Source organism: Falco cherrug, chromosome 5, assembly GCF_023634085.1.
Source record: "Falco cherrug isolate bFalChe1 chromosome 5, bFalChe1.pri, whole genome shotgun sequence".
Lineage (NCBI taxonomy): Eukaryota > Metazoa > Chordata > Aves > Falconiformes > Falconidae > Falco > Falco cherrug.
Genome location: NC_073701.1, coordinates 1,517,915 through 1,540,350, shown reverse-complemented (window position 1 = coordinate 1,540,350; position 22,436 = coordinate 1,517,915). Strand labels below are relative to the sequence as shown.

The window sequence follows — 22,436 nt, the reverse complement described above, 5'->3', positions numbered from 1 at the left end:
GACAACTACATGACCATACCGTTCACCTTCACCCTGCAAAAGACATTTTGAAAAGCAAGATTCTCCGCATGCTCTCACTGAAACGTTGGAGGGCTGTTTTAAAAAGCAGTAGAGCCTTTTGAAATCCCCAATTCAGTGCTGTCCTTCGGGAAACAGCCCTAACCCAGCAGGGCCAAGGGGGTCCAATATTCCACACACAACTTCAGTCAAAACTGGTTCTGCAGTAGACACTGAACAGGAACACCTTCTGGGGAAGGATCTGCTACCCGAGAGATTCAAATAGCGATACAGCTCCATGCTGTATCACTCGTGCATCTAAAGCAGTTGTTCACTCTTTGACAAGAGTAAATTTCATCCAGTCATCATTAATACTCAAAAGCAAAATTCCAGCCTCTGTGACCTACCCACAGCACGGTACATACAGCTTGCAACTCCTCCCTGCTATGAGGGCAGGTGTATGACTGACTTTTTTATTTGGTTTTATGAGCTAACTAAACTCAGATTATAATTTAAAAGATTTAGCTGATGTAATTAAGGAACATCCAGGACAATAGCGCTTAGTGGTTACATGGCCTGTGTTTGTCTACCTCTGGCCTTAACCATCCCTGGTTGCTAACTTCATTTTTAGGCACAAAACTAAGCAGACTGCAGGAAACAACGTTTCTGCCATACCAGTTAGAAGTACAGACTGAGAAAAATGCCTGGCAGTAACAGTAGGAAATTGGCATTGCTCAGACTAAAGAGGGCAATGAATCACATGGCCAACCAGGAGTGGAAAGGACAAGACCAGAAACAGCAATCCCCATAGCTGCCACAGAATCAAAAGCCTAGGCCAGTATCTCAGTGTGAATGTTTTACAAGGTAAATGAGGCAATTACTTCAATGAACTCCTAGTTTTTTAGGCCCATTAAAAACATTTTGAAAAGAGTGTGGCAATTTGATAATTTGAAAATTTTAGCAACAGGTCATTTCTTCCCCCCTTTCTTCAATGCACCTTTTTAACATTTAAAAATATCTTGTGACACACTAGCACATCCCATTCTTTGAATGGAACCTGACAAGGTCAGGTTCTGCTTTGAAGATGCACTTGGTGCTGTTCCATGTGCTAACAACAAACTCACTCTGAACCCATACCACTAAGCTGAAGAAATCCTTAAAATAATATTTCACTGGATAACAACTTAAAAAATTAACACCCCAACACCAGGAAAAAACATGCAATAGCGTTGGTGTTCATGAATACTTGCTGTGCACTTTCAGCTTACTGTTTATTAAAAAGACTTGTAATCCTGGTTGTCTTTTCTTCTTAATATAAATCATAACACCAACTAAATGCCATATAAATAACTGCTATCAGATACAAGAACACATAGGACCACATCATCATCTTTACCTCTTTAATTTTGTTCCTCTTCTCTCGCACATCCGGGTCTGCTGGTTCTCCACTGTTTATCCCTATAAGATTTGGTAAAGGAACAGGGGGCAATGGCTTGCTGTCTTTCTTTTTCAACTCTTGCACTACTTTGTTCTTTTCTGTCTGAATCTCAGCTTTAATCTCATCACGTGATTTCTTCAGTTTCTCCTTCGCCTCCTCCAGAGCCTTTTCATGATCTGCTCGGATCTTATTTCTCAGACGTTCCTCTTCTTCTCTGGAGATACAAATGCTAGTCAGCATCTCATTACTAAAAACACATTGCTTATAAACAAACTGCAGCTTCAAAACAGAAGGCACATCCCAAGTTGGTTTACTCAAAGTAATTCCAGCGACTCAGACCAGTTACTGAATTGTGTTAGTGCGCATACACTATTTTCGCCAGGAACCCCAAAAGAACAAGAGCATACACATCAGCAACACTATTGTACAAAAATGTGTCATAGAGGTTTTCTAGATTATCTCCCAGCATCTTTGCTTTTCTGCTCAAGACTTCAGAGAGGAAAAGCCCTACATCTTGTGCTTCAACCGCAGGATGCATGCAGAGGCAGATCTAGCAATCATTCAGTTTAAGGAAAAAAGATCAGAAGGGCTCTCACTTGCCTTCTGCACAATAAATACATCGCATGCAACTTGAAAAGATCTGAAGTAACTACTAAAAAAAATAAATTGTGGCCACTCCTTTTATTAACAATGAGGTGTGAGATGCAAAAGCTGCAAACCCCACCACAGCATGTTTTGTCTTGAATTCAGACCTCATTGTTCCAGTCAGTACGGCCCACAAACCTCAAGTTAAATGCAAAGTTAATTATAAAGCCTTTTAGGAACATTAAGAGCTTTTAGTAAAGCCTGATTTTGAAACTCACAGTCAACAAAACAAACAACATCTTGGCTTTAAGCACAATCTTCCATCACAATCTTTAATGATCAGCAAAAGTTTTGAGATACACACAAAATGAAAGAATGCTGTTTTAAAGCCTGGGTTAAACAAGAGGCTGTTCTAACAACAGACAAAAATGTTATTCAGGACATTCCAGTCCTAAAATATTTCAAGGCATCGGAAAGATACACATCAGGCTCTCAATACAACACAACCTATTCAAGCTTCCTTCAGCGGAGACATTCAAGACCTGCCTAGACATGACTGTGCACCCCGCTCTAGGGGAACCTGCTTCAGCAGGGGCTGGGCTAGATGCTCTCCCGGTCCCTCCCAACCCCGACCATTCTGTGAGTCTTTAAAACATAGTTGCTCAATGACGAACATAAACCAAAACAGTTGGAGGGATCTAAAATAAGCACCAATTGCAGAAAAAAAACCCAAAACCAAACCCACCAACAAAACACCACACTCCCTGCCAGTTTCCTCCCCCAGGCAAAAACACTTTTTCCTCTAAGAGTATGAAGACGACAATGGATAATGGAAAGATGGCAAGCAGCAATCCATGTAAGAAATATCAAGCTTGGCCTAACTGCTTTTAGGAGGAACTGAGCCACTTGATCCATACCACATTTTTTTCAGTATACTGAAAACATATGAGTGAAAAGGAGCAACCACCTTCTGATACAGAGTTCAGCTGGAGGGGACCTACAGTGACCACCTAGTCCAACTGCAACTAAACGCCAATCCAAAACTTACAGAAAAAAACAAACACAAGATTGACAAATGATAACCAAACACTGACAACAGAAACAGCAATGTATCTACATAATGTGATTTTTTTTCCTACAACAGTTATTAAAAGTATTTGACAAAATCTATGATAAACCAATTAACACTTCCAGAGATTCAAACAAATTTTACGGAACTCCCTGGGGTGCTATGCTGGAATATCTGGTTATATCTACAGATCGCACTGAGCTTTCCAAGTATAACAAATATTTTTATTAATCTCACAGATCATGTCGTGTCTATTACAGAGCACAGCTTCACCTTTACAAATAAAGGTCAAAGAACAAAGCTGGTAATGAATAACTGGCATAGAGTTATGACACAATAGTATCAGAGCAATCCCACCAGACTGGCCCATTTTGTGCAAGGTTTATGACTTGTTACAGTCCAGGAGAGCTGATTTTAGGTCCAAGTGCAATAAATCAAGCTTTTAGTTCTGGAAATTCACAGTTCAAACCCCCGGTGCACTAGCCCTGACTGCTCTCATAACATCCAGTGTATTTTTAAGTTAAAATTTATACAGCTCTTTTCTGCAGTCTTTAGCTTGGGCTCAAGAGCTGAAAAATAGAGACTTTTCTTTTTTTTTTAGGCACACATTTTATTCTCAATTTGACTAAGTCTGACACTACTTGATGTCACCCAGAAAATAACTTCCCAATTTACAGGCCAATGTGCATAGTGTGCTGGGGGAAAACCACCACTGCACTATAGCATTTGTGCTTGCAGCAAAATGCGTTGTTACACAGGGTGGTTTATTAGCCCTTACATTTTTCTGAAGTGCTATTAGGCTTGCATTTAAAAAAATTATAGCAGCATTATTACCTTTCAATATTTCAGTACTAGAGATACAATGCAGAGGTTTTAATGGATGCACTGCCTGAAAGGCTTTTAAACTGAATTTCTTCAGCCGCTTTTCTCAATATGACCCACATCACATTCATATTTCTCCAATAAAAAACAAAGGACTGAGCTCCTCACTTTGACTATCAAATCCGAGCTCATTAATACTGTTTAACAGTAACAGTGCTTCTCTCTCTCAACTGTCCAGCAAAGAAACAACTTTCAAAGTGTCAAAACATTATTCTAAAGAGAGAAAACACAAGTAATGCCGTTTAGGGTAACTCTTCTACTGTGACCTACTTATGGGGAAAATAACTTTTCATATTCCTGCAAAAGTTACCGACATTCTGTTGTGGCAGTGATGTGTTCAACCCAGTAACAAAAGCAGCCGAACATTTCTATCAGCTGAAGGATCTGAATCCATACATCTGTAGGCTGGAACGCTTTCCCAGGGCTAGCAGAGGGCTCTGCCGAGCTGCAGCTAGAGAGAATGAGATCGCCAGAACGAGACATCATTCACCACAGTCATGTTCTCACCAAGAGACAGCATGCTGTACGGGAGCCAAGGAGATGGCTTGAGAATGAGAAATGTGTTACTGAACATTTCAGAATCAAAATACTTCAATGTGGAATATGTATTTTGGAGGCAAGTTTCTCATTTTCAAAACTCAGTTTCTGGAGGCAAGTGACAGCCTTTACCCTCTGACTGGATCTACTCACATTTTGCTAATAGATACTGAAATCCTTTTTGCAAAAGATCAACTACCACTGAAAAACATGAATTTTTAGAAAAACAGGGTAACAATGTATCTCAGAATTTAATAAATAGACACCCAAGGCACATCCACATTAACCTAATTTGAAGATGATGCTTTACAATGAGTGTGCTTTATTCATAACCAGAAATGTTTTTGCTAAAACCCATGGTTAACATGCATGCCCCCAGAAACAATCCCTCTGCGTAGAAAAGATCAACAGTGTTTGAGTAGCTAGAAGTGAGCCTGACTCCCTAAACTGAGTCACTGGTGATGGGCTTTGTGCACCATCAAGATCAAGTGCCATGAAGATTTTGCCTTTACCTTTCCTTCAATAAATTTTCAGTCCCAGGTGCTGCACACAACAGTAACAATAAAAGCTCTGTCACTCTAGCAACTTCATTTATTTCTAGATTCAAATGGCATGAAACAGCCATAAATTGGAAAACAAGTTTTGAACTCACGTCTGTCTACACTGCAGGAACCACTACATAAACATACAAAAGCTGTTGATTTCTACAGCACTATAACCCAATTAGACTCATTAAGGAGGTTTGAATGACAGTTTACTTTCCTTCAGTCACTCAGCAGAATACCTAAGTGTTTGAAGAAAGCACACAGACTCAATAGAGATGAAAAATTCTAGCACTAACTGTATGATCAGCTCCAAGTCTTCCAGGAAGTGACATTTGGAGACAAAATAAGAAAACAGTAAGATGAAAAGAAAGGTCAACAGGTATTTGAGGGAGTTTACAAGAGGTACTACAAGAGCTTCTTCTGCAGACACATATTCTCTATGCAATTACCAATGATAGACAACATGAGCTACAGGAAATGTCATATTCTACACTCCAGCTGAAGATCTACTTTACAAATATATTGAAGTATATGAGCCTAACGGAAGAAAAAAAAATAAAATCACACCCCTAAATACCAATACCACGTGTTTCTTCTGAGTTCTTAAGCAACAAGAACTAAGTGAAAATACAGAATAAAGATAAGAGGATGAGAAGATTGCAAATGTGTGAGCAGCTGCCACCCCCCGCTCCCCCCAAGTGACACCCAAACACCAAGCAGCTCTCCATCCAGCATAAGGCAGGCAGGCAGTTTGATGCATGCAGATAGCACTACATTCACATACTCGGAGTTAGAGACCTCAGAAAGCATCAATCTAAAAATGTAAGATTGGAAAGAATCCCAGCATAAACTCATATACCAAAATGTGTCAGCTTCCCTATCCAGTACCCACCCCCGCCTTCTAGGCAACATAAGCAAGGTCTTAAAATACACAGTATTTTGAGTAAACCTTCAAAATCCTTACCTAACAGAAAGCTGCTGCTTCCTTTAGTCACCCCAACCGTTTATTCTGAAGTCTCATGACAGACGTTCAAGTACCACAAAACTACAGCAGTAAGTATTTTAAAAACAACATTATTTAAAAGAATCTGCGATTAAACTATTTTTGCCAGCAAGAACCATAAATAGACCAATTAGAATCTGAAACTAGAAACAGGTGCAAGTTTTTTAACAATCGCTGCAATTAACTATTGCAGCTGCTTATGCAGGAACAGCATCTACTCTCAAAGCACCCACAAACTGTCTAAATGTTATTCAGAAAAGACCATAAATTATAACGCTTGATAACCAAATCATTAACCGAAAATTAATGTGCTTTAATTATGCACACAGTAGTGAGCCTTCTGAACTTAATGGCTGCTAAAGCTTCACTTACCAAGACAATGACTTTTAACATGTCTCTCCTATCTGCTGTGACAACAGGCTCTTTAGAAGCTGAATTGCAAAAAAAAAAAAAAAAACCACCCAAAACTGCTTTCAAACTTCTTGATAAGATTCAAGCTCCAAAAGAAATAAAAATTAGAATGGAGTCAAGAAAAGAAAAACTGGCCAACAGCAGCTGTTCTCACACTAAATAGCAGAGCACTGGGTCACCACAGCAAAAGGACCACCAGTTTATTATCATTTGGATTTTCAGCAGATGGATAGACAAGAACTGTTAAAGCACATAAATATTTGTGTAAGTCTGTCATCCAGAAATAAATCCCTGTGGCAACACTGAACTTTTAACCTTTTGCCAAGTTTAATCTTCAACCAGAGGCTACTGTCAGAGACACAGTGAAACACAATGATAGGTGATAATTTTTTAAAAAAATAATCTTTTGAGAGTCAGCACCTAAAAAACATTTCACATTAACTACAAAGCTGGCTTTCCCTCCAATCTTACAGCATACACAATTTTAAAACATGCACAAATACTACAACTCCATGTTCTGGTATATGGAGAATATACATTCACAACACACAAGAACACTGGAGATGTCTGTGTGCGTGTATGTATATATACACATACACAATTCCCCTCACCGCCCACGGTATTAACCCAAGTTGCAGATTCCTCAAGTGGGTTTTTTTAGACAAAGGTGACAGTAGAATTTATTTCTAGCAAGTGGTTAGATTTGTGTTCATGATGAGTACTGCTCCTCAAATACAAGGAACATGACACAGAGTCCTTATTCAAGTCCTCTTACCCCTCTCCATCCAGCCTCAGAAGTTTTCCCTCTTGCCATCATGCTTCCCCTTGACCTTTTCCACGTTTGTTTCCTGCCTTCCCTTACTATTATCTGCACCAACTCAGGCTCCACCAGCTTGCTTCCTCAGGCTTCTGCAAAGGCACAGCCACCACTGTGAACACCAGCCCTCCTTGCTTTCGTCATGCAGCTTCTTTGGACCCTGCTAGGGAGAGGAGATTCTCACACGGGCATTCTCCTTTAATCCTAAACACCCTCCTTTAAATCCCACATAGGCTTCCCACACACAAAACTTCCTTCCACTTCTGCGCAATGATGCCCTAACTGATCTCTTTTGCAGCCAAGTCTTAGACCAAGGATCTGGGCTCTCAGAACCTCGCCTTCACTGCCCTCAAAAACTCCCACCTCGATGCTGGAAGCTCACAGATCCTGTTCCAGACCTGTCCTTTCGTCTGGACCAAACCTCTGGCTCTGACATTGTTTTCTAGCTGGGTGTCACCTCCAAGCCAAAGGAACTGGAACTTAATGTTTAATCTTCCTCCCACATCTTTTGTTCAGCAGTGGAAAATTCCCCATTGCCCAGATTGCCAGTGCCTGGGCATACTTCCCATTTCCTAGAACTTGATGACACCCAAATTTCTCTGCTTAGATTCCATATTTTAAATGCAGCCTTTCTTAACCCATACAGTTAGAAGCCTCAGAGCTTGATCTTGTTCTGTTCATCCAGCAATTCTGTTCAGAAGACAAGCCACTTAATTATTTGCATCCTTGCACTGCCATTCTGGTGGGGTTTTTTCCTGCAAAAATGGTAATTCATTGTATGTATTTTTCTAGGCATAACAGAAAGAAAACAGCCACTTCTAGATGTTCGATATGTTAAAATCCACAGATCTCCATGCTGATCATTAAGGGCCACTGCTGCTTGTTACTCTGGTATCCACGTCTACCCAGTTTTCCTTTGTCTTGTAATTTAGGCAGGGCCTTTGGAAGCAGCTCTGGAACGAGGACAAGCAAAACCCTTGGGGAATACATTTAGACAGAATTTCAAAACGACAGACTGAACGGACACACAGAACTTGCAGAAGGGAGTGGAGAGCTGAAGCACATCCCTTATGCATGAAGAGCAAGTCCTCTGCAAAACTGAAAGCCAAAGAGCTCCTTAGTATTGCTAAGTATTTTTGTAATAAGATTTTTGGAACATAGTCAGAATCTTCCTAAATCATCTGAAGGTAATACAGCCAATTAAATACTTCATTAGTGAAGTGCATTAATAAGATATCTCTTGTTTTCTTTCACAATGACAATCACACATACAAAATGTAGCTTCTAGTTAAGAACCAAACAACACAGATTCCATTATCAAATGCAGAACATGTATAACTTTGAAGGATTAAAAAAAAAAGGACAGGCAGGCAAGGGGTCATCCTTCAGGAATTATTTGCTTCCTATGTTATAAGCATTAACATGAACAGAATTGGGAGAGTTTATCTTGAGATTGTCATGCGCTGTGACCATTAGCAAGGCATTTGTTCCTCACCTCTGCCTACAGCAGCCACCTACACCCAAGCATCAGCTCAAAAGGAGGAGGGTACCAAGGCCAAATCAATGGCTTCCTTGGGACCCCTAAGCACCGTCACAGCTGGCACAGCTTCAGTTTTACTGGTGAAGAAAGGCGGATGCTTTCCACATTCTAACAGTTCACTCGTATCAGCAGCCAGGCATTTGCTCACGAACACTAAGAAGGATCACTAGAAACTGCGTAAGCATTTAGAGCTTACGTAACATTTCTTAGTTTTGTAGTTACAGTATCAGCTGAAACAGATTTTCAGAAGAATCAGATCAACTCTTTAATTAAGAAATATAATACTTTGACTACAACAACGAATGCAACTTTCATTAGTGAGGAGCAAACAAAAAACAAATTGCATATAACAGTTGCACAAGTTTTCAACTACGTGTAAGCAAAGTCATTCGGTTTTTAGTGTCTTAATGTCACTCAGGTACAAAACCACTTTGTTAGGAAAAGCAATAGACGCATAAAGTTCAACAATGTAGAGTTTTCAATCACTATAGCTATCAAACATCTCATTTATATCCTTTTGCTTATACGATGTAAAAGAGTACAATTATATTTGTTTTAAGGCACTAACATATAATAAAAGTAGACATTATTTCAGAATTTTTGCTGATTAAAGAAACTTCATTTAACAGCTGCAGCTAATTACTTCTGTGCAGAATATTAAGCCTCTACAGCACAACGTCTTTAAGTTCGATTGTCAAAGCACTTACAATGCTAATAATACAGAGAAAAAAATACTTTGTTTTTTAGGAATCAATCTTCCTTCTAAAAAAAGGACACTGAAAAGCCTAAGTCTTATGAAAAGTCAATGAAATTTAGGATCTCTTCATGTTTTATCAAGAAACCCGAATGTTGCTATCTGCCTTGTGCAAAAGAATTTTAAACAGTATGATGCTAGAAGGCAGGAAGCTGACTGGAGCATTGGATCTTCCTTTCCAATTAGCACCCCAATGAGACATTTATTTTTTTTTAAATAATAAAGATGCTTTGAAGAACTTTACAAGGAGTGAAAGATACATACTGACTACAGAAATAAGAAACAGAAAAATAAACCAGTATTGAACAAGCGAACTTGGTAGGATAAGAAGTTAGAAATTAGCAAGGTAGAAAAGAACCAAGATCTGGAAACAGAGTTTATTTTGATGCAGACCTCAAACAGCACCAAAAACGAGTAGGATATTTTTTATTCAAAACTGTGGAAGCCTACTAGAATTAACAATGTCAAACCACAGAATTTTCTACTATAAGCCATCACTGCTGTCGAGCAAGTTTGATATGTATATAGCAATATATTATACATTCTACTCATCACAATCAAGTATAAGACAGTATGGACAAACATCTTGTATACTATATTATTTATTGATTAAATAGTTTGATCAAGGCAGAATACTACATAACTGGGCCTGTACTACTGCGAAAGCAATGAACTGGGTTCTCACGCAAGAGCAATGCATCAGCTCTGCTTAATATTAAAGGAGGCATCTTTACAAATAACCACATTTACACATAGGACAAAGCAGTCCCGCTGATGTCGATGGCACAGATCGGATACTGAAGCATATGCTCAAGCAGAAATAAAAGGAACCAGAGCGCTCCCATGCACAGCATCAAGCTCTTAAATATTATGTCCAGTCTACAACTACAACTACCAAAACCTAAGTTTTCAATCAGGAAAAAACCCACCAGAGACAAATCCAACAAGACAAGCCAGGAGGGAAAATAAGAGTGGTGCATTCTGTGACCTGGCATGGATCACAGGAGTCGCTGCAGAGTCTGAAGCATTGCTGTATTTTCCATACCACTAAGCTCATCTTTTAACATGCTACAATCCTTACAAAAGTTATTTTTCTTTATTCTAGACAAAAATATTTGTAAACACTCATTTTCACAATGATAAAAACAAACCTGGTTTGATAGCAACTTTTTGCCCACAAAAACCACAGTCCTACTTAAGCTGTCCATTATTAAACAGAATCCTAGATTTAGCCAGACTTAGATGGCTAATTTTAGATTAAAAAAAAAAAAAAGATTCAAACACCTGAAAACCAAGAATATCACTGGTTTCCACTACACCTTCATTCTCTCACCCTTTTGAACACATGAAAAGCCACATTAAAGTTGCATGTGCAAGTGCAGAACTAGCACCTCCTGAACATTTTAACACTCCCTGGAGTGAAAAGTTTTGGTTTCTCAAAACGTAACCCTTACATCACTTTTTTACCTGAATAAATGAATCCTGGGTGCCTTTTTGCCCCACACCAGCAGCTGTTTCAGTATACGCTCTACAGAAGCCTGCACTACATCTTCAGCACGACAGCACCAACTTCCTGCTTCCTCACCCTCTGTACTAGCTACATCCCCCAAGTTGTGCAAGACAGGATGCTGGCATCACCGCCTTAGATTTTGTACAGGAATTTTGGGAGGAGATGGGGCCATAAACAAGAACAAAAGCGACAAACAAACTCCAATCGTATTGTGTTTTACATAAAGCATCCTTGCTCTCCCTTCTTTCCTCATCTGCTTTGCCCCCAGGATTACAAATCCCCGCTTGCACACGTGAGACTCCCAGAGGAGGAAAAGAGTTCCTAGAGGCATGCTGAAAAACTTCAGGAGAGACTGAAAGGACCCAAATAGCCTCCAGAAGTTTTAAGCAGGAGTCTTGGCCAGCTCAGAAATTCCTTTTCCTTCTGCGCACCCATATGGTAAAGAAGAAAAGGAATTGCTTTAGCACATCTCTGGATTATAGCGTGCTCTTGTTCACATCCTTTAGTCCAATAACAGAACATAGTGACATCAGTTTAATTAATAAGCTATGAAAAGTTTCCTAACATTTCACCTGAGATACAGAAACAGCAATACATGAAAGAACATTTAAGCAGAAGAAAACCAGGATTTTACCCGTTTACCTTCACAAATACAGCTTGAAAACTTCCCTCCAGCAGATATCAAAGGCTTGCTGAAATCACTACATAAAAATGTCACAACGAAAGCTGCATTAATTCCTTGCAATGGGAAGTGCTAAATATAAACATACTAAATACTTAATATACCGGGGCAGCCTCGCCCTCCACATGTGGTAGGACAGACGATGCCTCTGTGACATTCCACAGACATTATAAGCTTGTTATAAATGAAATAACAAGAGGGCATACACTTGAAAAGAATTTGCCTCAAAAACCCGCAATAAATGTGTGAGTCCAGGAAGAACAACAGTAGAAAGAACATAACTCCTAGTCTACTCTTGCCTTGGGAAAAAAAAAAAGACCCAAGAAAACTTCTCAAGTTACCAAGAACACCTCTAATAACTCACTTTTACATAATTAACTTGATTTTATTTTGTTAAGAACAAGACTTAAAAGTTTTATTTAGTTTCAAATAACAATCAGAAAAAAGTTAACACCAACTGTGAGCAGAAATATCGGCTGACCTTTGAAAGTGTCAAGTAAGTAACCTTAAGGACAGAGCTTGGGGCACTAGAAGAGAAGAACGGGGTGCCAAAAGACATTTGCTGTAGAGAACTGTGTTTGGGGGTAGGGTGTTGGGTTTTGGGTGTTGGTTTTTTGTTTGTTTTTTTTTTTTTATAGGAAACTAAGCAGCAGCAATCACTAAAAATTATGACAATCATTTTAACATCCTTGTGATTCAAAATGGTAAGGCTGGAGCTTTACATCCATGAGAGACTCCACCATTTGAGCTAAAAGAGGCTGACAGCCTCCTGCTATCAGTTACTATGTAGGTCAACAACAGAGGAAGAGAAAAATACCTTGACAGGGTTTCACACATATCAGCTTGCAGCAGAAAAATAAAAGATTCCAGCTACAGTTTCACATTATATTTAAGCTGATTAATACCAAGCTACTGCCAAGTAAAAGGTCCCACTCAACCTTGCACCAGCTCTGGCGCTTGTCCACGGCTGGTGAACTGATTGAGGGTCTTCACACCATAGACCCTCTGGGGGCTCGGTAGCACTCTCCTGGGCATGTGTTCATTCTGAGGGGTTTGCATGGAGTTAGCTCCCTGAATTAGCTGACGGTGGGGTCACGTTACAGTCCAAGCTAGCATGGGTACAGAAGCGAGAGCAACCTTCAGATTGAGTCCACACAGCCTTCCCTTAACAGAGCAAGTGTGTGAACTGTAGCTTTAAGGTGACTGGGGTAAGAAGGAACAAAACTAACTGTAGTGCTCAGAGTTAAACAGTCAGAGCCAACAGCGGTAAGGCAAGGATCTACTGGAAACCAAGGACTACTGGATAAAATCATGGGGAAATACATGAACTGACTAGACACCACACACAGCACCTAGAGCAGAGGTTACCAATGCAGGCACAAGCCACGGCCGGTCAAACCTTGGGAAGTTCTGACAGACTGGGAGGGGAGCCACCTGCAGACCCGGCTGCATCGGAGAGACGACGACACCAATGCCCGAGGCAGAGGAGTCCACCTGCGGGGACTGGTGGGAGAATACCCCTGCATGAGTAAGAGTTGCCCACCATCAGCACGGGTCCCCTCTCCTGACCAGCAGGCAGGCAGCGCACGGGAACACAGCATCCCTGGTGCTGCTGCAGCGCGGCACTGACGGCCACGACGTTAGTGGTTCTGTAGAAATAAGACGACTAGCACGTGCACATGAAGGATTCTTGTATGCCCACGCATGCTGCTGATTTATTAGGTTACAGACTGGTCCCGTATGACTGTAGCATTAATATGATCGACAGTAACAGTTGGAATGTCGGTTTATGCAATAAAGGATATCACAACTCTGTATTCCTTGTGTTGCCCACCTTCTCTGCGCACATTTTCTAAGCTTCAGGACTTTAGTCACCCTACAAAAGGAAGCTCCATTACTCCTTACGCCGGTACTCAGGAGACCAGGCAACAAGCCAGTCAGCCAGTGGTGAGCTGAGCCAGCTGAAAAATCACTGATCATTTTGGGCCAAATCAGGTCTCCTAACTGGCTGACTGCCCAAACACTGCTGTGCGGACAAGGATATAGGTGAGATTAAATGTCTGGGAACACAGCAGAACAGGGCATGAGCTTCAAGTGTTACAGACCTGCATGCTCAGGGCTGTTAACTTAGAGCCCAAGCTAAAAGGAACATGTTTTCTGCACACAAACTCAGGTGGCCATTAACTGCCGTCGTTCCCTCCCCTGCCACCACCTCTGTCCCCCCACGCAGCTGTACCCTTTCCTCTCCTCTAGTTTATCCCAATGACACTGCTTCCTCCATCAGGTAAGAGTCACTCCCTACCATCCTAAATTTTATTTATGTCTTACCGGGCACCAACTTGCTTCAAATGTCTCCTCTACCCAAGGTCACTCTGATTAGTCTTTGATACCTCAACTCAGCCCATGCCCGCCTCTTCTGCTGCCTCAGCCAACACTCATCTTTTTCTGCTTGGGGAAAAAGGGGACGGAAGCAAAAAGCACAATTTCACAGTCATCCCACCCCCCTTTATTTTGTTCCATGTGCAGTTCCCATCCCCAGCTTCCACAGAAAAACTAATTGCTGCTACTCACCACCACCCAGGCCCCCTGCTAGCCCTGGCTCAGTTTCCCCTCCAGGTTCCTGTTCTCAGGTACTGATCAGTCAGGTACTTCCTTCCATTTTCCCCACCCCCTACACTGGAAAAAATGAGAATGTTATTAACTGAAGCAATGGCCTCTGCCTGACGTTGTGTTCAGAAAAGGTACCACAGTAAGCATGGCAGCTCCCTCCTTTTACACCACGAGTCCTCCAGGCAGCCTGATCTCCAGCAGTAAATGCTAAGGCTCTCACCTTAGCTGGTGAAGAAGAAAAACAGCTGGAGAAAGTTAGCAATTTAAAGCAATAGCCATGATACTAGTGTGGTCCTAGTCTAGAACTTACCAATTGTTCAAATACAAAATAAGTTGAGAGCAAAAAAAAGACAAAGAGGAAAAGGCTATTGCAAAGCAAAAGTAGCAAGCAGCATATAATGCAGACTCAGAGACGGCAAACTTTCAGGTGAGCAGATGGTACCAGAGTCCTCTGCATGGGAAACCCTCTGGCAGGTCCTACAGAGCCCTGAGAAGTGACTGCCCTCACACAATGTTCCACCGGCACAAGCTACCACACCTCCACGCTGTTTTACTCACCCAGCCAGAGCTGCTTTGCACACCCCAGCAGCAACGCCGCTTTAAACACCCTGTTGGAAGCTCACACGTACTGCTGAGATTCATCTTCTCCCTCCACCTACAACTGTTACCATAAAGCTATCTGGTAAATTGATACCCGTCTATCAATGCATTTAAAATAATATTTGTCAATATGCATGGCATCATACACTAAATGCTGTATAGCAAAGAGCTGAAGAGGAAAAGGAGAGGGGAACCACTGGGATCCACCGTGAGTCCCACACCAGCTCTTCCTTACAGGGGAATGATAGTTCTAGGGGTGTGCAGTTAGTCCACACGCAAGTCTACAGCAATCTCTCTTGAATTGCTCCTCTTGCCACCATGAAACGGTTACGCATAACCCTCCTGGCTAACACAGCATCAGCGCCAGCCGTCTGCCCTTGCCGTGGCGCGAGAGCAGCGTCTGATCCATCTGACCGACACGGATCAGCTTCTTGCACCATGGGATTGGTGGGACCACAGCAGCCACCAGCACTCCCTTCCCTCTGCGTGGCAGCAGTTTAAGATGTAGCCCTGCTTCACAGAAACTGGAAGAATTATGGGGCAACAGGAAAAAAAAATTAATTTGAACTCTGTCTCAGAATATCAATAGCTTGCAGAAGGTCTTTTGCAACATGTCATGAGAAAAATCCCGACAGGACAGAAGCTGCAGGTAACGTTCTCTTGTCAAACGCAATCCTTATTTCAGAGGAAAAATCCAAATATACTGTGATTCAAAAGGATTTAATATAAGAGGACACAGACTGCAGTGTGGATATATTTTTAACAGTAATATTGGATTAATCACAATAGAAATAATCTATATAGATTCCTCTCCCATACAGCACCACTGGGACTGATTAGAAGGAAAGAACAGCAAAGCTTTATTCCTCTCTACTTGGCAAATCAGCCAAAACAGTACCTAAAGATAGAGCAACAAAATACCTGGAAATCATGACACACCATCTAATCTGCACTGTTCCACAGAACAAAACTGTATCTCATTGCTCCCAAAGTTCTTTAATCTTGTCAATAAAGCAAAGGATGAAAGGCAACTGAGAGACAAATGATTTAGCCTTCCAGGTGCTTTTAATAAGTTTCCATATTAAAATAATCCACCCTGCTAATAAACTACACAATTTTGATTCAAGAGACAGATAATTGGGTGTTGGTTTTTTTCCTTTTGAAAAAGGCCAGAAAAGCACCACTGGATCAGTAACTCCCCAGACAAAAAATACAACAAGCAAGGCTTATGCTACTCAGCACGTATATGAACATGGAAAGTAGGTTTTTGCACATCAGAAGAGAATACAGTCCCCATCACAGAATCTCAGAAAGGTTGAGGTGGGAAGGGACCTCTGGAGGTCATCTGGTCCAGCCCCCTGCTCCAGCAGCGACACCCAGAGCCTCCACGACCACGTCCACACAGACATAGTCTAAGGAATGCCTGAGCCACAACCAAGGTAAGGTCCATCAGGACCTTAAATGCAACAGAACACAAAGAAAAGTATAAAAGAGGAAACTGTGATGTGTAAACTACTTTTACACATTACAATTAAGTCAGCAAAAGATGACTTGGCATTCTTTGGGAACTGCTGAGCAGATCTTTGTTCATACACATCTGCAATAAAAATAGTCAAGATACAAGAATTGAAACAAAATAGAGCAAACTAGCAATGTTTCACTAGTATATACATCTTGAACTCTAGTACAGTAGTACATCTAGAACTATCACAGATGTTTTTCATAAACCTATGACAGAATTAACAGGTTAAACTAAAACAATGAAATGCCGATCAACAGCTCTCAGTGCCACTTCCACTACCAGTGGAAGGCTTTAATATTGAAGTGTTTTACAGCCTACATACACAGGCTGTATGTATGCAACAACAGATGAGCTGGACACAAATTACTCTTGACACGACCAAGACAGAACGCACACAGAAGTACTGTAGCTCAGAACATGAATCTAAAACAACAGAAGAGCTGGGGATATAAAATGTCTTACTGATGTTGATGAAGACAATTCAAAGATCACAGGACCTCGGATTTTTCAAATAGCTTTATAAACGTCAGAGTCTGCACTTAATTTGCTTAATACAATCACATGTACATCGAGCATGTAAGGTCAAATTTCTTCCATCACCACCACTGCCTCCATAGTCAACTATCTAAATTCCCAGCAACAAAATACAGTTCGTGGACAGCTGCAGTCATATGTTTGATTCCCCTAAGATTAAATTAAAATCTGTTTCATTAGCTCAGATGATTATGGCAACTTCCTTACCTCTTTCATGAAAAAAAGAGGTCATTTCCCTAACAAGTATATTATCTGTAATATTACAGTACATAAGAAAGAGATGACTCAAACAGGATAACATCGTTGATTGGACTAATGGAAATTCTGGAACAATCCACTGCTCTTTCCTTCACTGGCTGCAGGCAACAAAATCATGTTTATTTGGAGAAGTTCAGACCCAATAGTTTCAAACACACTGGTCCAGAGTAAACAAGCACGTGGCTCCAAGACCACCAGACTTGGAGCCCTCTTTACCACCCAAAGACCAGTGCGAGCTTGGGCTCACCTCCACCAAAATCAAACAGTCGCAAGAGGATACTCCCATGGCTGTAAGCCACAATAGGTAAGAAAAAAAATATGGAATTGCTGCAGCACTAACTTACTTCAAAAGGAAAATATTGACTCAAAAAGGCATACAAATCTGAGAAAGAAAAAAGTGGAGTTGGAATATGTTGACTCAACAAGATCAAGAACCAACCCACTCCAAGAACCAAAGCAGGCTGATACTTTCCTACCTCGCAGCTCCCAGGCCAGCAGGGACTCACGGAGCTGGTAAGCACATCAGTCCTCGATACGCAGCTAACCGGCCAGGCTCTCTGCACCAGCCAGAAAACAACTGCTGTGTATCTCCTGCTTGAGGAACCTCTGTGTATGCTGCAAGATGCCAAACATACCCATGGCAATTTTATAGAGAAAGAATATCACCATGGCAAAACTCGTATCCTTGCAATCGTCATGCATGAAAGTTGGTATCAGCTGACGTTCTTTCCAATGCTGAAGTAAAGATGCTGCAAAAATCAAGCACTCAGACTAGGCAATGGAAGCTTAACTCCCTCCCCTATAAACATTACATCACCTTCACTCATTATCATTTTGGATTCCAGAAAGGGATGGGAGAAAATATAAAGAACACAAAACATGATACTTAAGATGGCTGTCAGAGCCTAACGCAGCTTCCCTTCTTGAGGATTCCTTCGTTTTTATGGTCGTTTTTATTTACTCTTGCTTCTCAGAGGTTAACGTTCAGTGATCCTTGATGGGTTACAAGATGAGGCAGTATTAGCCAAACCTCCGCACAGCGTGTTTCAGGAGCACACCTAGCCTTTGGGGGAGTCAGGTGGCGGCAAGGGCTACCTGTAATCTGAAAACCTGCACGGCGTAAAGGAGCATAAGAAAAAGATTAAAAACTGGGTTACACTCCTATCTGACCCCTCCTAACCCTCCCTCGCCTCCCAGCTTTCCCACCTCCACATGGCAGAGAAGATGGTGATGCTGGTTTAACGCTGTGGCCTGGCAGAGCCCCAGGGCGCCACCACCCCCAGCCCTGCCCCGCTCCAGCCGCTGGGCACCGACCCGGCAGGGCCAGACAGCTCAAAACAGGCGTCCACATCTACAGAGAGGAGAGGTAGAGCAGAAACTGAAATGAAATATAAACCCACAAACCACCTGCCACAAATGTTTTTGAATAGTTTGATGTAAGTGTAAGGCTTCCTGAATCTCGAAAGGCACTCTTATTTTAAGCATTATTAAATCCACCCGAAAGCTGGTGAGGCAGGTTATGGCTGACGCAGTTTAAGGCAATTTTTCAAGGCAGCCTGGAAGAGCTCTATTTGCAGTTTGTGCAGGTTCTAGAATTTTTTCTTATTAACAGAAGTCAGACAGAAAAATGAATTTGTGAAGTATCAGATTTAAGGAATATTTTAATTTTTTATGCTTCCACATATTTTCTTGTTACTAGAACACTAGACATTACTATCCAGTTTGTTTTCAAAACAAACTTGCTAGGGAACCAGAGAACTACTAAGTAATTACAACCTAGTCAAAAATACACGCCATTTTGGGGTTCAGGCTAGTTGCTGGTTTGTCTACCTGTTACTGCATGAAAGGAAGCTCCACAGAGATTTCCTTGGGCTTTTCTCTTTTTAAACTCAAAAGGCACTTTAACTTTTTCCAGGATCACCAGGGCTTTTCTCTTTTTAAACTCAAAAGGCACTTTAACTTTTTCCAGGATCACCAGGGCTTTTCTCTTTTTAAACTCAAAAGGCACTTTAACTTTTTCCAGGATCACCAGGGCTTTTCTCTTTTTAAACTCAAAAGGCACTTTAACTTTTTCCAGGATCACCAGGGCTTTTCTCTTTTTAAACTCAAAAGGCACTTTAACTTTTTCCAGGATCACCAGGGCTTTTCTCTTTTTAAACTCAAAAGGCACTTTAACTTTTTCCAGGATCACCAGGGCTTTTCTCTTTTTAAACTCAAAAGGCACTTTAACTTTTTCCAGGATCACCAGGGCTTTTCTCTTTTTAAACTCAAAAGGCACTTTAACTTTTTCCAGGATCACCAGGGCTTTTCTCTTTTTAAACTCAAAAGGCACTTTAACTTTTTCCAGGATCACCAGGGCTTTTCTCTTTTTAAACTCAAAAGGCACTTTAACTTTTTCCAGGATCACCAGGGCTTTTCTCTTTTTAAACTCAAAAGGCACTTTAACTTTTTCCAGGATCACCAGGGCTTTTCTCTTTTTAAACTCAAAAGGCACTTTAACTTTTTCCAGGATCACCAGGGCTTTTCTCTTTTTAAACTCAAAAGGCACTTTAACTTTTTCCAGGATCACCAGGGCTTTTCTCTTTTTAAACTCAAAAGGCACTTTAACTTTTTCCAGGATCACCAGGGCTTTTCTCTTTTTAAACTCAAAAGGCACTTTAACTTTTTCCAGGATCACCAGGGCTTTTCTCTTTTTAAACTCAAAAGGCACTTTAACTTTTTCCAGGATCACCAGGGCTTTTCTCTTTTTAAACTCAAAAGGCACTTTAACTTTTTCCAGGATCACCAGGGCTTTTCTCTTTTTAAACTCAAAAGGCACTTTAACTTTTTCCAGGATCACCAGGGCTTTTCTCTTTTTAAACTCAAAAGGCACTTTAACTTTTTCCAGGATCACCAGGGCTTTTCTCTTTTTAAACTCAAAAGGCACTTTAACTTTTTCCAGGATCACCAGGGCTTTTCTCTTTTTAAACTCAAAAGGCACTTTAACTTTTTCCAGGATCACCAGGGCTTTTCTCTTTTTAAACTCAAAAGGCACTTTAACTTTTTCCAGGATCACCAGGGCTTTTCTCTTTTTAAACTCAAAAGGCACTTTAACTTTTTCCAGGATCACCAGGGCTTTTCTCTTTTTAAACTCAAAAGGCACTTTAACTTTTTCCAGGATCACCAGGGCTTTTCTCTTTTTAAACTCAAAAGGCACTTTAACTTTTTCCAGGATCACCAGGGCTTTTCTCTTTTTAAACTCAAAAGGCACTTTAACTTTTTCCAGGATCACCAGGGCTTTTCTCTTTTTAAACTCAAAAGGCACTTTAACTTTTTCCAGGATCACCAGGGCTTTTCTCTTTTTAAACTCAAAAGGCACTTTAACTTTTTCCAGGATCACCAGGGCTTTTCTCTTTTTAAACTCAAAAGGCACTTTAACTTTTTCCAGGATCACCAGGGCTTTTCTCTTTTTAAACTCAAAAGGCACTTTAACTTTTTCCAGGATCACCAGGGCTTTTCTCTTTTTAAACTCAAAAGGCACTTTAACTTTTTCCAGGATCACCAGGGCTTTTCTCTTTTTAAACTCAAAAGGCACTTTAACTTTTTCCAGGATCACCAGGGCTTTTCTCTTTTTAAACTCAAAAGGCACTTTAACTTTTTCCAGGATCACCAGGGCTTTTCTCTTTTTAAACTCAAAAGGCACTTTAACTTTTTCCAGGATCACCAGGGCTTTTCTCTTTTTAAACTCAAAAGGCACTTTAACTTTTTCCAGGATCACCAGGGCTTTTCTCTTTTTAAACTCAAAAGGCACTTTAACTTTTTCCAGGATCACCAGGGCTTTTCTCTTTTTAAACTCAAAAGGCACTTTAACTTTTTCCAGGATCACCAGGGCTTTTCTCTTTTTAAACTCAAAAGGCACTTTAACTTTTTCCAGGATCACCAGGGCTTTTCTCTTTTTAAACTCAAAAGGCACTTTAACTTTTTCCAGGATCACCAGGGCTTTTCTCTTTTTAAACTCAAAAGGCACTTTAACTTTTTCCAGGATCACCAGGGCTTTTCTCTTTTTAAACTCAAAAGGCACTTTAACTTTTTCCAGGATCACCAGGGCTTTTCTCTTTTTAAACTCAAAAGGCACTTTAACTTTTTCCAGGATCACCAGGGCTTTTCTCTTTTTAAACTCAAAAGGCACTTTAACTTTTTCCAGGATCACCAGGGCTTTTCTCTTTTTAAACTCAAAAGGCACTTTAACTTTTTCCAGGATCACCAGGGCTTTTCTCTTTTTAAACTCAAAAGGCACTTTAACTTTTTCCAGGATCACCAGGGCTTTTCTCTTTTTAAACTCAAAAGGCACTTTAACTTTTTCCAGGATCACCAGGGCTTTTCTCTTTTTAAACTCAAAAGGCACTTTAACTTTTTCCAGGATCACCAGGGCTTTTCTCTTTTTAAACTCAAAAGGCACTTTAACTTTTTCCAGGATCACCAGGGCTTTTCTCTTTTTAAACTCAAAAGGCACTTTAACTTTTTCCAGGATCACCAGGGCTTTTCTCTTTTTAAACTCAAAAGGCACTTTAACTTTTTCCAGGATCACCAGGGCTTTTCTCTTTTTAAACTCAAAAGGCACTTTAACTTTTTCCAGGATCACCAGGGCTTTTCTCTTTTTAAACTCAAAAGGCACTTTAACTTTTTCCAGGATCACCAGGGCTTTTCTCTTTTTAAACTCAAAAGGCACTTTAACTTTTTCCAGGATCACCAGGGCTTTTCTCTTTTTAAACTCAAAAGGCACTTTAACTTTTTCCAGGATCACCAGGGCTTTTCTCTTTTTAAACTCAAAAGGCACTTTAACTTTTTCCAGGATCACCAGGGCTTTTCTCTTTTTAAACTCAAAAGGCACTTTAACTTTTTCCAGGATCACCAGGGCTTTTCTCTTTTTAAACTCAAAAGGCACTTTAACTTTTTCCAGGATCACCAGGGCTTTTCTCTTTTTAAACTCAAAAGGCACTTTAACTTTTTCCAGGATCACCAGGGCTTTTCTCTTTTTAAACTCAAAAGGCACTTTAACTTTTTCCAGGATCACCAGGGCTTTTCTCTTTTTAAACTCAAAAGGCACTTTAACTTTTTCCAGGATCACCAGGGCTTTTCTCTTTTTAAACTCAAAAGGCACTT

General features: G+C 40.7%; 1 protein-coding gene across 3 annotated transcripts in view; it reads right to left on the bottom strand.

The window, feature by feature from the left end:
- The window catches only part of MAN1A2 (mannosidase alpha class 1A member 2), a 148,734-nt gene that overhangs the window by 113,776 nt on the left and 12,522 nt on the right, over window positions 1-22,436 (bottom strand). For all 3 annotated transcript variants that reach the window (XR_008732358.1, XM_055711043.1, XM_055711042.1), the window contains exon 2: window positions 1,394-1,649. Coding sequence is in view for 2 of the 3 variants with exons in the window: in XM_055711043.1 (XP_055567018.1) it covers window positions 1,394-1,649 (256 nt within the window). In the remaining variant the exon portion in view is untranslated. The remainder of the gene's footprint in view (window positions 1-1,393; window positions 1,650-22,436) is intronic.